Source organism: Mastomys coucha, unplaced genomic scaffold, assembly GCF_008632895.1.
Source record: "Mastomys coucha isolate ucsf_1 unplaced genomic scaffold, UCSF_Mcou_1 pScaffold17, whole genome shotgun sequence".
Lineage (NCBI taxonomy): Eukaryota > Metazoa > Chordata > Mammalia > Rodentia > Muridae > Mastomys > Mastomys coucha.
In genome coordinates this window covers 20,898,414-20,914,389 of record NW_022196899.1, presented here as the reverse complement: position 1 = coordinate 20,914,389, position 15,976 = coordinate 20,898,414, and the positions used below count along the sequence as shown (strand labels likewise).

Sequence of the window (15,976 nt, the reverse complement as noted above, 5' to 3'; positions counted from 1 at the left end):
ACACCCACAGTCAGAAGGCAGGAGCGTGGAGTAGCTGTCTGGTCACACCCACAGTCAGAAGGCAGGAGTGTGGAGTAGCTGTCTCGTCACCCCCACAGTCAGAAGGCAAGAGCGTGGAGTAGCTGTCTCATCACCCCCACAGTCAGAAGGCAGGAGTGTGGAGTAGCTGTCTCGTCACACCCACAGTCAGAAGGCAGGAGCGTGGAGTAGCTGTCTCGTCACACCCACAGTCAGAAGGCAGGAGCGTGGAGTAGCTGTCTCGTCACACCCACAGTCAGAAAGGAGAAAGAGGTGGATGTTGCCCCCAGCTCCCCTGTGCAGTCTGGGAGCCCAGCCTGTGAAAGGGTGCCACCCTCGTTTAGGGTAGGTCTTCCTACCTGAGTTAGTGGGATATAGGAAGTGCTCCACAGACTTTCCTGCACCTTGTTTCCATGGCGGCCCTGAATGCCCGCCAGCTGATAATCAGGAGAGGGTGCTACGGAGGGAACTTACTCCATTTGCAGTCATCGCTTTCACCTCTGTAACCTAAAACATCCAGGGCAGTGGGTCTCGACCCATCAATTGCAATCCCCCTTTTTATGCGGTGTGTTGAATGACCCTTTCACAGGGGTCTCCTGAGACCATTGGAAAACACAGGTATTTACGTTATGATTCACAACAGTATCAAAATTATGCTGATGAAGTAGCAATGAAATAACTCTATGGGTAGGAGTCACCACAACATGCGTAACTGTATTAAAGGCTCGCAGTGTTAGAAAGGTGGGGAACCATTGTGGAGAGGATAGAAATTGGGTCAGGCAGGATCTTGTGGTACACTTGGAAATAATGTGGCCATCAATGGAGGCCTCTGTTCAGATCTGTGATCACTTCTCATGTAACTTTTCCACTTTCTTTACTGAGCATGTAAATGCCTACTTGATGTGGTAGAAATTGTGGCATTCAGTATAGGCATCATAATGAAAAAGACTGCTTTGGTAAACCCAGAGCGCCTGGCAGTGTCTGGTAGGGTCTGCCTGGCTCAGTGTTCTTTTCATTGTATGTCGGCCGTGGTTCTGTGGTTCCTTCTCCTTCATCATTAGCTTTCCAGATAATTTATGTGTAAAATGTCTTAAGCAGATGCCCTGAGCCTTAGTTTCCACATTTCAAACTAATTTATAATGGCTTGTTCAAGTGTTGAGGGAACACTTCATATTGACCCAAAGATCTGAAAAGCATATGGAAAGAGTTGACCGTCCAAGTAGGCGTTTGTCATTTGGGAAACCAGTCGTCTTTCTCCAAGTTGACTGATGTAATAAAGAAATTGGTCAAGAAGAATAGCTTCTTAATTCATACCTCTAGCCATCCTTTGATGGCGTTAGCTACTAAATCAGTACTCACTGGAATTATATATCCCTTGGCGTGAAGAAAGGAAAAAATAGATTGATAAATGCATTTAAATTTAATTTGTGGTCCAGCAGAGATGGCTGGTGGGTAACGTGTTCACCACCAAGCCTGACAGCCTGGGCTAGATCCCTAAAACCCTCATGATAGAAGGAGACCGTTAAGTCCTCTAAGTTGTCTTCTAGTATCCATGTATACACTGTGCCACATTGGCTTGCATGCATGCATACCTGTGTGCTCTAGTATCCATGTATACACTGTGCCACATTGGCTTGCATGCATGCATACCTGTGTGCTCTAGTATCCATGTATACACTGTGCCACATGGGCTCGCATGCATGCACGCCTGTGTGTGTGCTCTAGTATCCATGTATACACTGTGCCACATGGGCTCACATGCATGCATGCACACACATACACACGAGTAAGGAAATGGGATACACATTTCATTAAAACCTTGTTTGGCTATTCTCTGCAAGTTGTCCAGCCGTCAGGAGAAGCCCCTGTGGAGAAGTCACGGTCTGATTAGGTAGTCACAGGTTAATGAGCTTATATCTAAGCATTAGCTCTGGCTGCTTCGTTTTTATATAACCATAGTCTATATGGAAGAAACATTGCTTTGTTCCTTTTGAGCATTGTGAAAGCCATGAGCAGAAGGGCGTGTAGACTTGCCCTCTCCCCAGACCAGTTGAGAGTCAGGCCTACTCAGCAGCTACTCATAAGAAAATTGGACTCTTTAAGCCTTAGTAAGTATTCTAAGTGCCTGGAAGAGAGGAGAACCTGTGGATATATTCACTTTCTATTACTAGTGGATTTGTGGCTATTTCACTTTCTTTGTATGAGGAACAATTACAGCACTGAAGGAGTGTGCCCAAAACGGCTCCTTGCCACACAGGGGTATGCAGTTTTCTTCTGTCTGTCCAGCATTTTCTCTTTTTTTCTTTTTTTCTTTTCTCCAACCTCAGCATCATGGGTCAGCAGGAGAACACAGACACAGGTAGAGCCCCGTGCCAGCCAGTTATTTATTTGCATGTGCCTCTTGTTGGAACTTGTCATTACTGTATTTTAACACTGGGGCTCCAGAAGGCTGGGATGCCTCCGTTACTGTTCATCTGTGAATTGGTACCTAGTTCTCTGAGTGGTGCCTGGCATATCACAGGTGTTTATCAACACTTGCTGGGTGGTGGGGGTCATTTCTGTCTTATAGAGGGAAGAAGAATTTGAGGGCCTTTTGAGCCCAATCTAATCTGGACCTAGGCAGTTCTTCTGTTTGTTTTGTACTTTACCATGATGATTAACCAAGAGCACAGCTGTGTCTCCACAGCCGTCCTCGGCCGTGGCACAGCACGGCCCTTTGGCACTTACCATGCTCTTGGTTACCGTGCTGTTCTTTACTTAGTTCACGTTCATGGTAACATTGGAACTGTTACATCCAGAAATGGAGTCACAGTGTTCAATCACCTTTGATTTTATTACAGTTACTACAGTACTTCTTTCCAAATTAATAATTTTTATCCTATCTGATTTTTAATTTTTTTATTTTTTAATTTTCTAGTTAATGTATCCTAGTGGGTTCCTGCTTTTTCATTTGTGCACCATGTACATGAAGTGCCCACAGAGGCCATCAGAGAACATCGAGTCTCCTGGAGCCAGGGTTACAGATGATTGTGAAACACTGTGTGGGTGCTGGGAACCATTACAGTTACCTTTGATTGTTATAGTCAGTTAGTTAATTTACCATCTTTTCTCCACTTTGTCCCAGGCATCTGTATCTAAGCTGCTCAATGTTCCTTGCTCCCTCAGTCTGCCTGTGGGCAAACCATGCTGTATCCATATTTGTGCTGTATCCACTGTCTGGATCATGGCTGACCAAGGCAGCAGGCTTTAAGGGTTTTCACTCTGCCTCCTGCCCTTCAAGCTGCTCCTTATTCTTGTACCTTTGCAGGCTGCAGGGAGTAGAAGGAAAGCATTTGGGAACAAAGGAGTTTGTTCAGATTTCCACAGAGCATCCAGTTAAGAGCATCCAGAACCACGCTCTGTGCTCCATCTCCCTTTGTCTAGCTCAACTCAAGTCCAGTTCTCTGGTGGACAGGGAACTGAAAAGTGACAGCTGGGTTCAGCTGTGGATTGACCTTAACCCTTCATTGTTGTCTCTGGGCTGTCCTGGGTGTTGTTGTTTTGGCTTTTTTCATGGTTCTTTCGGTCATATGCATTTGAACACTCGTGTAACTAGGACACAGGCTCTCCTAGCTAATGTGGTGCACCCACACTAGCCACGTGGCCTTTGTCTGGGGCATAGAACAGCCAGCACGCACTGCTCTTACAAGGTGTCTCACTCTCCTGTCTGTCCAGTTCTTCACCAGGTACTTCCCTTCAGGCAGGGAATGGAGCATGCAGTTCCTCACCAGTCAGATGTGTCAAGATGTTAAGCTGAGAGAGTTCACCTATGCTCAGAACATTCAGAAATGAAAATGAATTTGATCCCAAGAGTTAGAATGGGTCTCGTAAAACACAGCCGTAGTTTAAGTGTCCTTACTTTAAAAAGAGAATGCTTAGCTGGAATGCTCCATGGAAATTTGAATAAACCATGATAGTCAGATCTGGGTAATGTTGGCCATCAAGTTGCCTTTCTTCTGTGGCCTGAGGAAGAGGGCTACTGCTTTTGAAGGATGAATGAACTTGTTTTCCTTCATTCTATTTTTTCACAGCAGAGAAGCCTTAGAGACTTAAGGTAAAGGGAACTGGAATTCAATCCTCCTGTCCCAGGACCCCTCGAGATAGTGCATTAGCTTACTAAAAGGCCTCCCTCCCTTCAAAACATACCGTGATCATATGGCCTGTGTAACATAATGGACCTTTCTACAGTTCTGGAGACTAAGATGGCAGGATATCTTCCAAGACTCCTGGTTCTGCCTTCCGAATAAGCGTAGTCCCTAGGTCACGTCACAAGGACCACCTCTTGACCTCATGTCACTCCACATCACAGACTACCTGCACACACATTCTGAGGCCCTGGACATTACACTTCAGCATAGGAACTTGAGATGGGGTTTGGTTGGGTGCATAAAGCAGCTCACAGTAGGTGGCCATCTGAGAGCACACTCCCCTTTCCCAGAGTTCCTTGCTTCCCTGAATACACATGAATGACACTTCTGTTGAGCCCAGAGTCAAGGATAAATTTGGACGAAGCATTCTTTGTTCCGACTTGTGAGGTCTTCCTATGTGGAGTTTTGTGACAGCACTTCTAGCACCCAGGCTGGGTTTCCCCTCACCTTTGAATATTCAGTGGTTAGCAATGCTACGTGTCAGCAAGTCACTGTTGAGTTGAATATGTGATTGGTCTGCCTCCGGGCATTGCCATAATTCTATTTACCCCAAAAGGAAATGAATAAGGTTTTTTTTTTCTCAGTAGTTATCTATGGAGATTGAAGGCATATTTTCTTGCCTTGGGAATTTTGTACTGAATTCTCTCAGATGTTTGACTTCTACTAGAAATATTATATATACACATATGTAATATATATTTCTATTGTAAATATAATATTTCTAGTGTATCTATATACATACACATATATGTATATATATATATATATATATAATTACTTCTATTAAGGAATATTATTACCACCATTTCTGAAGTTGCATTTTTACTAAGTTTCTCAGCCTTCTTCAGGCAAGTCAGAGCAATTTTCTTAGGTAAAGTTTATAATTGAATTTTATAAGTAAAATGTGCCATAATTTATGTTATTAAGCAGTCAAATTATCATGTGTTTTTGGTTTTTTTTTTATACTTTATCATTAATAGTTCATTTTAGGAGGATGAAAGATAGGTCTGGTTTGTATAAGGGCAGGTTCCTGAAAGTATCTTATAATGTATGTACATGTGAATATCTTTCACAACTCCCACAGAATAATTCAGGATAATTAGAACAGGGCTTTAGGCAGTTTTAATATGTGCATCAATTTGTGGCTGTAAAACGCCACTTACTTTTATTTTGCTAGAACCTGTTTTGTACATACAAAGATAATTTATTCTTTAGAGTAAATTTATTGTGTTAATTTTTAGGAACAACTTTTTAAGGACAGCTGTTCTCATAATATAAGAAGACAGCTCCTTAGCTCTCTGTATCAGTTATTTTGCCCCCAGTGGAATTTTCAGTGTTAGAGTTTTTTGATAAAGATTTTCAAAAAAAGAAAAAAGAAAAAAAGAGGAACATGCTTATAGCAAGCCCGAAATAAGATCATGAGAATAAATTATTTTCGTTACAACCTTCACTGTAGAGAGCTCCACTCAAGTCCACATAGCTACACTGGAAGAAAAGTAGAACTTCCAGGAAAATTCTTTGCTTTCTGAGCCTTGACGATTGAATGAACGTCTTAGGAAATCAGAACACATGGAAGATAGAGAGGGAAAGAGAATATCGGGAGACAGCCAGTGTTTGTGTCACTGCTGAGAAACATCCACAACATTGGTACTGCAGTTGTACAAAGTGTGTGCTGTAAGTGTGTACTCCAAGGTTTCGACAGAGGAGGAGATGCTACCCGTCTGTCCCTGCCTTTCTTCAGAGCTGTACGGACAGGAAAGGCTGCTCGGAGTTCTAGGAGAGAGAACGAGCCAGAGCCTTAATTTCAAGGAGTGAGTGATGAGTTTAATGAAATATTAGCATAGTAAAGAATTTTATGTTAATTTTTGTGCATATGTGTGTGCCTGCGTGCGTTTATGTGCACTCTATGTGTGTGGGTGCCCACAGGGTCTGTAGGTACAGGGAAAGAAGCCTGGGCTATCTGGAAGAGCAGCAGGTGCTCTTACCCACCGAGCCATCTCTCCAGTCCCTGTTGTCTTAACATAAAGACCAACCAGTGGCTGGTAATTCAAGTCACAATTACTGGTCCACTAAGATGTGGGCTAGGTACTTATACTCTCTCCAGTTTGGCTTCAGCGGTACTGTTTTCTTTTCTTCTTTTGTTTTCCATGAAACTAAGCAAAGGGTATGTTTTTGTTGTTAGAGATAATACAATTATTTTATTTTGTCTTGTTATCAACCTCCTGAAATGCAATGAAAAAAAAATCTATTTCAATATACAGATTCTCTTTCAAGCATTAAAAAGAAAAGGAAACCATAAATGAAGCCTGTCAGAACATGTGCCTTATTATCTTAAATAATTGATTCAACCAAGTTTCAGTGAGCCCGTTCCTGGATTTCCAGCTCATTGTTGTGTACCTGAGTGTGCGTGCATGTGTATGCTGTTTTTCTTTAATGTGGTCAAAGCCAGGTCACTTCCTCTACAACTGCACTATCCCCTCAGCTTCCTGAGTTGATTCTGCTGTCGTCTTCCACACAGGCCCGACCTAGAGTCTGTTCTGTCAGCTGTGTGACTGTCATTTCATGCTCTCTCTCTCTGTGCCATCTCATAGCTTTGCTTTTTCACTGTGCCGTCTGCCGTAGGGACTGTGCCTTTGCTCGTGTTGTGTCGACTGACTCGGGTGAAGTGCCACTGCACAGGCCAGCAGGCATTGCCTGGCACAGTGCTCTGTGCCAGCGCAGAACTGCTTGGTGTTGAGGAAAGCGCAGGTGAGCTGCTGGCTGGGCTGTGGAGTCCTGCGCCAGGGTTCTTGGCTGAAAGCTGGACTGTTTAGGTGCAAAGTTGACTCTCCTGACTTGAGACTGCTCAAGTTTCCATTGGTCAGAATCCCTTCATCGTGTCCACCTTCTTAGTCCAGGTAAATGATGTTTTAGTGTACTTCGGTGGCTTTAGATATCGGTGTCCCTGTGTTTCCTCATATCCAATGGCTTGTGTGTACTAAAGCAGAGGTAGAGCGGATGTTGTCAGATGGTCTAGAAGCCCAGCCCTGGAAGTATTGACTCGTAGACTCTCTTCTGTAAAACCATACATCTTATGGTTCTATACAAAGGTGCTCCTACCATCAGTTTAAATACACATTCTATTTACTTGCCCAGTAACATTGTTATGATCGTAAAAGTTTTATGACAAATCCAAGATTTACTAGCAAGATAATGGTTTTTTAAAAACGTTTTATGGGGTAAAGAGTCACTCAAATAAAGGGAAGTTACTAATTCCTTTGTGTGGGGAACAGGGAAGTTAGAGATACGGTCCCAGCTGTGGGCATGCTTGTTACTAGTGTGTATCACATCCAATCCTTTTGCTTTCTTCCCTAGGTGATTGAAGACAGCACCGGAGTCCGCCGGGTGGTGGTCACACCACAGTCGCCTGAGTGTTACCCACCGAGCTATCCGTCAGCCATGTCTCCAACCCATCACCTGCCCCCTTATCTGACCCACCATCCGCACTTCATCCAGAACTCTCACACTGCCTACTACCCACCTGTCACCGTGCCTGGAGATATGCCACCCCAGTTTTTCCCCCAGCCTCATCTTCCTCCCACAATATATAGTGAGCAAGGTGAGTAGGTTTCAGCTGTCATCCAGGTTTGTTCAGACTGGCTACACTCTAAGAACTCTTGAGCCCTCTCCCCTCTTGTCTCCTGTGGAATGAGCAAGGTGGAAAGTAGACTCACTGGTACCAAACTCCTGAGGATTCCTAGTTTCCTTTGCCTTGGATTCTGCCTCATAGGAATCCCTTCAGTTTGTGGGTGGGTGACAGCTCTGTCTTGCTCCCACCTCACCAAGAGCAAGGAGTAGAATAGGTCATCTTTGTTTCAGAAGTGAGGTAGTTGTTGATGTATGGTTGGTTATGTAACACTGCCTTGAGGCAGAGCTGGGGCCTATTATTTCTTTGGCATCATCACCGTCTGCCAGGAAAGGGGAAATTGAAATAATTCGTGTCCCATTCCAAATGTTAGAAGAGTATGAAGTCTCAATATCCTTTGGATTTTCCAAAGAATATATCTTGGCAGAGCTCAGCGACTGTCTTGCCGTTGGTGTGGCTCTCCTGCAGCTGTGTTTCCTTTGGGACCAGCCATGACTTTGGCCACAGTGTCACTGGCTGTTAGACAGATACTTGCCTTGAAAGGAAGAGAGTCCCAGAATTCTCAGCATTGTGCCTTAGAGTTCTGACCTTGGTGTTGGCTGAGTCTGAAGTTCTTGACTGTCCGAATGCATGCTGGGAGCCGGATAGTGAGGCGCAGCTCGACTTCAGCTCTAGGCTTGGCAGGATGCTCTCCTCACTCCCAGATGGAGCTTTTAGGGCTTCAGGCATTGAGTATGTTGTTTTTCAGCAAGTCCCCTCCTCTCCCTCTCCCTCTCTCTCCCTCCCCTCCCCTTCCCTCCCCTCCTTCTCCCTCCCCTATCCCCTCCCTCTCCCTCCCCTCCCTTCTCTCCCCTCCCCCCTTCTTTTGCTGCAGCACCACTTCTCTTACCCATTTCTCCTTTCTGTTTATCTCACATGATCTTTTTTTCATTATTATTAACAAAAGAGAAATCTGAAGCGAGTGTTTTAAATGACAACAACCTATCGTAACATAAGACTACATTTTGGTTATTTTGTTTGTTTTTGTTTTGTTTTGGTAGTCAGAAGAATTTAACACGCTTTCATAGAAGAGTTAGAAAGGTCAGAGCAAAGCATGAAGTAAACTGTCACTAGCCATGGCATAGTTATGAAGACATTGAGAAAAAAATTGTTAACTTGGGTTTTTTTTTTTAAGATATGGTGTCAGTCTGGAGCTCAGATTAACTCAGAGCAACTCCTTCTTTGGCCTGCCAAGTGTTGAGGTCATGGGCGTGTGCCTCTCTTAGTTAATTAATTTGTGAAAATGTATTTAGTGCTTCATCACAATCGATATTAAACACTGGAGAGAGTCTCAGAGGACTGGTTGGCTGTGACTGCTCTGACACTCTTCAGTTTGGGCTCCTGATTTGCAGTCGGATGATGCTCTCTGATGTGCCTAATTTAGCAGTTGATCTCTAGGATGCCAAAAAGTTTACTCTTGTGTAAGTGATGACATTTATAATCTTAGGCAAGGTAAAACTACGATTCAAACCATAGTTAGACTTAAATAAGCATCACCCACTCTTCACTTCACAATGTACTTTTATCTAACTTATTAAAATAACATTGATCCGCTAACATAGAAATAATGTAAGTGCCATTTTTAGCTTTAAAGATTGTAATAAAACAAAATCTTCATATTCCAATGGAGTTTCCATATTCTGTAGCATTTCCTCTCCTGATTTCTCGAGGTATGTAACTAAAAGCAATTAAACATTAACTCCTGGAACCATCAAAGTTTAGAAAATCCTCACCGTGCCTTACATGTTTCTTATAGAGGTGTCTGTAGGTGCCGACTTTAACTCTCAAAGGTAGTGCCGTTTAGAGAATTTGCTAGCCACCTAACGTATGCTAGTATAGTCAATTTAAACACATCCTTTCTGAATATGGCTGCGCTTTTTTTCTCACATTCCTTAGACCACACTGGCGCTCTTGTAAAGATGTAAGTTGTGTGGATACAAAGGACATAGCGTTTTATCTTTGAGCAGTGGAAATATTGTTAAATTATATAACTTCCTGTACTTTCCTGCTCAGCACTGTCTTGCTTTTGGTTAATCATCCCTAGAAATTATGGTTAGTTAGTCCCCCCTTTTTATGCTCACAATTGACATAAAATTTATATGGTCACTGAATATTTGCGAAGTCCTATTCCTGAAAGATATTTGGATGTTTTATGTTGGCATTTTCTGTTAATGCCTAAATGTAATATTTAAAAATCAAATTTAAAACTTCTTGGGGCTGGAGAGGAGGCCCCATGGTTAGTAGCACCTCTTGCTCTTGCAGAAGGCCTGGATTTGGTTCCCAGTACCCTCACCGGGGTCCAGTTCCAGGGGTTTTAACATTGTCTTCTGACTTCTGTGGCACCTGCACACATGTGGCACACACATAAAAATAATGTTTTTTACTTTTAACAAAATAAGGGGAGTAGCGAGCTGGCTCAGCAGTTAAGAGCACTGGCTACTCTTCTGGATATCCTAGCTTTGATTCCCACCACCTATAGCGTGACTTAGCAATTATCTTTACCTCCAGTTCCCAGGGATCTGACACTCTTCTGGACTCTGTGGGCACATGTCGTGCACAAATATGTTTGCCAGCAAAATACTCATGCACATAAAATAAAATTTAAAAACATTTGAGTTTCTTCCCTAAGACCATAAGAACATCACAGGTTCCCCACGTCTTCTTTGCTAGTTAGAAGTGTCCGGGTGTAGCAGGGACACTCACTCTTGTCTTCCACCCACCACTCCAGAAGAGAAGTTTGAAATGGTAGTTGTTAAATAGCTGCAGATTGCCAAGGCGGCTCTTCTTCTTCACATATCTGTCCTCTCCTTTTATGTCTGCTTCCTCTTAACAATATGTCATTTTATTCTCTTTAATCGTTTCCTCAAATCATTGACACTTTCTCATGCCTCAAAAAACTTCTTAGATCATAGTTAACTCTGTACATCTAATAGAAACACTGTTGTATCTCCAAGAATAGTGATGCAATGTCTTGAGCCTACTATCCATGTAAAGGAATATTTCATCTATTCTCTTATATGTATTGCATCTACTAAAGACACTGAGAAAGACCAGGTCAGATTTACTTATAAATTTTCCAGTTCATGAAGTCTTTGGATAACCTTGTCTTCTTCATTTTTTCACCATAACAATTGGGAAATTCTAAATGCGCCCTACTGTTTGTAATAACTGATGACTCCTTGAAGAGTTGGAAAGGAATATAAATGCTGTAAACCGATAATGTATCCAGCATTGTTTAAAAGTACATTTTGTAATGCACATAGTAATACTTTGCATTGCTTCTTCCAGGGGTCAGGTTATTTGATCTTGTAACCACTCACTGTGGCAGATGTAGACTAAGCTTGTATTATTTATTATAGAAATTATCCCACTGTATGGAATGTCGAGCTACATCACCCGAGAAGACCAGTACAGCAAGCCACCACACAAGAAACTGAAGGAGCGCCAGATCGACCGCCAGAACCGCCTCAGCAGCCCACCTTCCACCATCTACAAGAACAGCTGCGCCACTGTGTACAACGGCTATGGGAAAGGCCATAGTGGAGGGAGCAGTGGAGGCGGGGGAGGTGGCAGCGGCGGTGGACCTGGGATCAAGAAGACAGAGCGAAGAGCGAGGAGCAGCCCCAAATCCAGTGATTCTGACCTGCAAGGTAATGCCGCAGACCAGCATCTGCAGGGCACCATCTCTCACAGGGGAGCTCTATTTCGGGGGGTGGGGGGTGGCTCTTTCCTGGGAACAGGTGGGTGGACCTTATTGCTTTCTTAGGACTGCTGTAATGATTATTTTTTAATTTATGTTTAAATCCCACTGCCATGTAACTATCAACTTCATCTCAGAAACAGTACTGGAAACTGTATTCATTTTAATCTGCTTCTGCTGTCCCAGGCTATATTGAGAGATATGAAAGAAATCAAATTGAATATTTTTCTAGCAAGCATGGGCTAATTCCAATCCCAAGTAGTTACTACTCATGACAATAGCTGTACTTATTTGATATTGTAGCGGAGTTGGTCATGTGTGGCAGGATTATGTTCTTGTTCAGTTTCTGGTAAGGTTGTCTGTCCCTGCATGTCCTTTGGCATCCCCACTGAGCCTTTCACAGACCAAAATGTGGTGGAGAGCCAGGCTCACTGAGAGCAGGGACAATGCTCAGAAGGGTACATACACTTTGAGGTTAATCTTGTGATGATAAATAGGTGGGGCTGGGGGAGGGGCGTGCTTGTGTTTAATTACATTTTTAAGTAAAATTTAGAGGGAGTTATTTTTGTTGGAACAGGAGAAAAAAAGCAGTCTTTTTCTGTATACACATGAGAGGCTGAAAGAGTTTTATAGACAAGCGAATATATGGCTGAAAAACATGGAGACATCTAGAAAGCGGATAATGTTTTGAGAACTATATGAACTTATAAATCTCAATAAACACTGAGAAGTAAAGGACAAATGTCACGCACAGATAAATGATAAAGCACCCAGCCCTTTGTGTGTGTATGTGTGCGTGACTGTGTGTCCATCTGTCTGTGAATGTGGTGTATATTTGGGCAGGTATACGTGCTAATATCTGTGGTTGTTTGCTTCTGTAAGTGCATACAGAGAGGCCAGAGGAGGATATTGAGTGTCCGGCTCGCTCGCTCTCTCTACCTTACTCCTTTCAGAGAGGGCCTTTCCCTGAACCTGGAACTACATTGGCAGCCAGGAAACCTCAGTGATCCTCTTGTCCCTGTTTACTCTGTGTGTGTGTGTGTGTGTGTGTGTGTGTGTGTGTGTGTGTGTGTGTGTGTGTGCGCGTGCGCGCGCGCACGCGCACACGTGCGCACTTGGCTTTTCATGGGCACTTGAATTCCTGTTCCTGTCATCCTTGGAGCAGGCAGGCTCTTCACTAAGCCAGGGGAATGCTGTCACACTTTAGTCCAGTGCCTCATATAACCATAAAATTATTTTTACTGTCAACTCGTAACTGTAATTTTGCTACTATTACGAATAGCAAGTATCTGTGAGTTCCAGTGGTCTTAGGCGGCCCCTATGCAAGGGTCACTTGACACCCCAGCTTGAGAACCACTGCACTAAGCCATCTCCAGCCCCAAGCCTTCCTTATTGTGGTTCATAAAACAGTGGCTCTGGCTGTGATAACTTTTGTGACTACAGAAGGTGGAAGGTATGTATGTACATTTGCTTGTCTGTGGAAGATTGGCATCCGACAAGACACCCTTCTGGTAGGGTTCTTTCTTGGGAAGCCATTTGCAATTGATAAGCTGTAGCATAAGAAAAGGCAGTGGGGAGCCGGAGCTGGTGCTACCACTGTGCTGGGGGAGTGTGGATTGTTGATTTTGTCCTTTATCATCTCCCTTTTCTTCCCTATGTCATGCAGTCGTTGTACTCTGACAATTACTAAACACAACAGATAGTGTGTGAACGAGAACCAGAGCTGAGAGTCTTTTAAACAGCTCTCCATTAAAGGTGCTGGCCTGGTTTATGGAATATTTTTTTTTCTCAGAGGTACTGGTCTTCCTGTGTTGCTCAAGATGCACTTGGATCCTCTAAAGCTGTCTTAGTTACGGCTTCAATGCTGCGAACAGACACCATGACCAAGGCAACTCTTATAAAGGACAACGTTTCATTTGGGATGACTTATAGGATCAGAGGTTCAATCCGTTATCATCTTGGTGGGAAACATGGCAGCATGCAGGCAGACATGTTCTTGGAAGAGCTGAGAGTTCTACATCTTGATCCACAGGCAGCAGAAGGAGATTGTGTTGTACACTGGGCAGAGTTGAGCATACAAGACCTCAAAGGCCACCCCTGTACCCCATTGTGACACATTGCCTCTGTCAAGGCCACACCTCCTAATAATGCCACTTGCCATGGGCCAAGCATTCAGACACATGAGTCTTTGGGGGCCATACCTATTCAGTCTACCACAAAGACATAAACTATATTCCTACCTTATTCAACCATGCTTCTGTGTTAAAACAACTTCAGTCAAATGATACTTCAGTTGCTATTTGGAATTGGTTTTCCTATTTTAAACTGTTTTTGTCTTGATTGACACATTGTTTGATCATTCTTCTGAAGTAATGTGTCATTGAGTATAAGGTGTATTTTATTAGCAGAATTTAACAATAGCATCATATTCCCCCCCTCTTTCTTCCTTTCTCCCTCTCTCCCTTCCTCTCTCCCTCCTCTCTCTCTCTCTCTATCTCCCCTCCTTCTCCCCTCCCCCTTACTCTTTACCTCTCCCTCTATCTTCATCCCCTTTTCCTCTCTCTGCCCCCTCCCCATTTAGGCATAGATTATTCACGGGAAGCTTTTTACCAAATATGAAAAGGTACTGTTGCTTAGATGTAAGGGAGGATATAGGTGCTTAGGAGAAAAGCAGAGAAATAAGTGCAAGTGAAAGATCATGGGAAAGAGAACCCAGGAAGGTGGACTGGATGAAGCCTGCTGAACTTAGCTCAAAACTTAATGCAGCTGCCAACGTGCTTTGGCAAAGCACATAGCATTCCTCTATGTGCAGTTTAACTTTCACCATTCATGTCCCTAAGTGTGTTCTCCGTTCCAGCTGGCCTTGCGCTGGCTTCTACCCTAAATACGGACATGCCTGGGTTTTCAGGTATTTTCATGTGTTTTACCTCATATGAGAGGACACAGGTAGAATTGTTAGGAAACATGAGGCCTTGTCTGTTGTATACAAAGCACTTTCTTAAGGGCACGGTGAGCTCCCATTTGCTTTGGATCTGAGGAACCCAGCATTCACAAGGAACAGGGGCGGATTAGCTCATATGCTCACATGCCTCCTCTTTCCTTGTCCTTCGCTCATGCCTTCCGTGTCAGCCAGTCCTTCTCTGCACATGGCTTAACCATGAGGTAGAAATCAGATAGGGGCTGGTGAGGCGGTTTGGCCACTCCCTCGTCCACTCCTAAGCTCTGAGAATGCCCTGATTAATATTAAACTGCAGCTAACACGGTTTTGGCTTACTTATGTCGTTTGCTCAAGATCAGGGTGTCTCCTTCATCCCAGCATGTGGGTTGTGCTTCATTTTCACATTCTGCTTGTGGTATGCTGTCTACATTTTCGGAGAAGACCAATATCGTTACTTCATAGTTTCTCAGTTTTCAGGGGGTCGGCTTTAGTCGTTTACTTCTTTGCTGCTTACAGTAAACAAGTGGCTTTGAAAAGGGATGGGTGAGGGTGTGACTCAGTGATAGAGTGTATGCCCGAGTGTGCCTGACACTGAAGTGCAGCCTTAGGACCGGAGCAGGCAACAGGAGAGGGCATACTCTTTGTGTAGTTGAAACGACCCTAAAAGACTACAAACGGGTACGGTCATAAAGACACATAGAGGCAGTTGATCGCCAATTTTTTTTTTAAGTCCTGGTTCTCAGCTAACTCTTTCAGAAGCACAAATAGGACTTTGAACCAAAAATGCCTCAACATCATTTCAAACCAGTGGTTCTGGGTCACACACACACACACACTCACACACACACCCACACCCACATACACACACACCCACACACACACACACACACAGCCACACACACACATATACACACACACAGCCACACACACACACATACACACACACACACCCACATACACACATATACACACACACATATACACACACCCACACACACTCACACACACACACACACACACACACACACACACACACACTCACTGGAGGATAATACTGAAGGCAGAAGGCAATTCTTGTAATGTGAAGGACTGCCAGAGGCAGACCTTTAAGCAAGGGCACGTAGGGTACAGTAGCGCCTGTGTCTGTTTCATATCCCACCTTGCCAGGGCTGTGCTGAGCACACAGTAGGCACTCAGTGTATGTTTATAGTTTTTGGAAGTAAACTCCAAGTTCTGAACTTCGTTTCCCAGGAGCAGCTTCTCTTTGAGTAGGTGTAGCCACAGAGCCATTTTGCCTTCCTGGGAGCTAATGGCTAAACTGTTCGAGGTGTGCTCTGAGCGCCTGCATTTGTCCTCCTGCCTTTGGCCTTACCTGCAGGAAAGCAAGTCGGTGGTCCAAAGCCAGCACACCCTCAGAGACTGACCCTCACTGAGGGCTTGTGCCCAGCACACCCTCAGAGACTGACCCT

General features: G+C 43.9%; 1 protein-coding gene across 4 annotated transcripts in view; it reads left to right on the top strand.

The window, feature by feature from the left end:
• The window catches only part of Fndc3b (fibronectin type III domain containing 3B), a 312,865-nt gene that overhangs the window by 171,508 nt on the left and 125,381 nt on the right, over window positions 1–15,976 (top strand). For all 4 annotated transcript variants that reach the window (XM_031376473.1, XM_031376475.1, XM_031376474.1 and 1 more), the window contains 2 exons: window positions 7,560–7,803; window positions 11,229–11,519. In XM_031376473.1, the coding sequence (XP_031232333.1) occupies window positions 7,560–7,803; window positions 11,229–11,519 (535 nt within the window). The remainder of the gene's footprint in view (window positions 1–7,559; window positions 7,804–11,228; window positions 11,520–15,976) is intronic.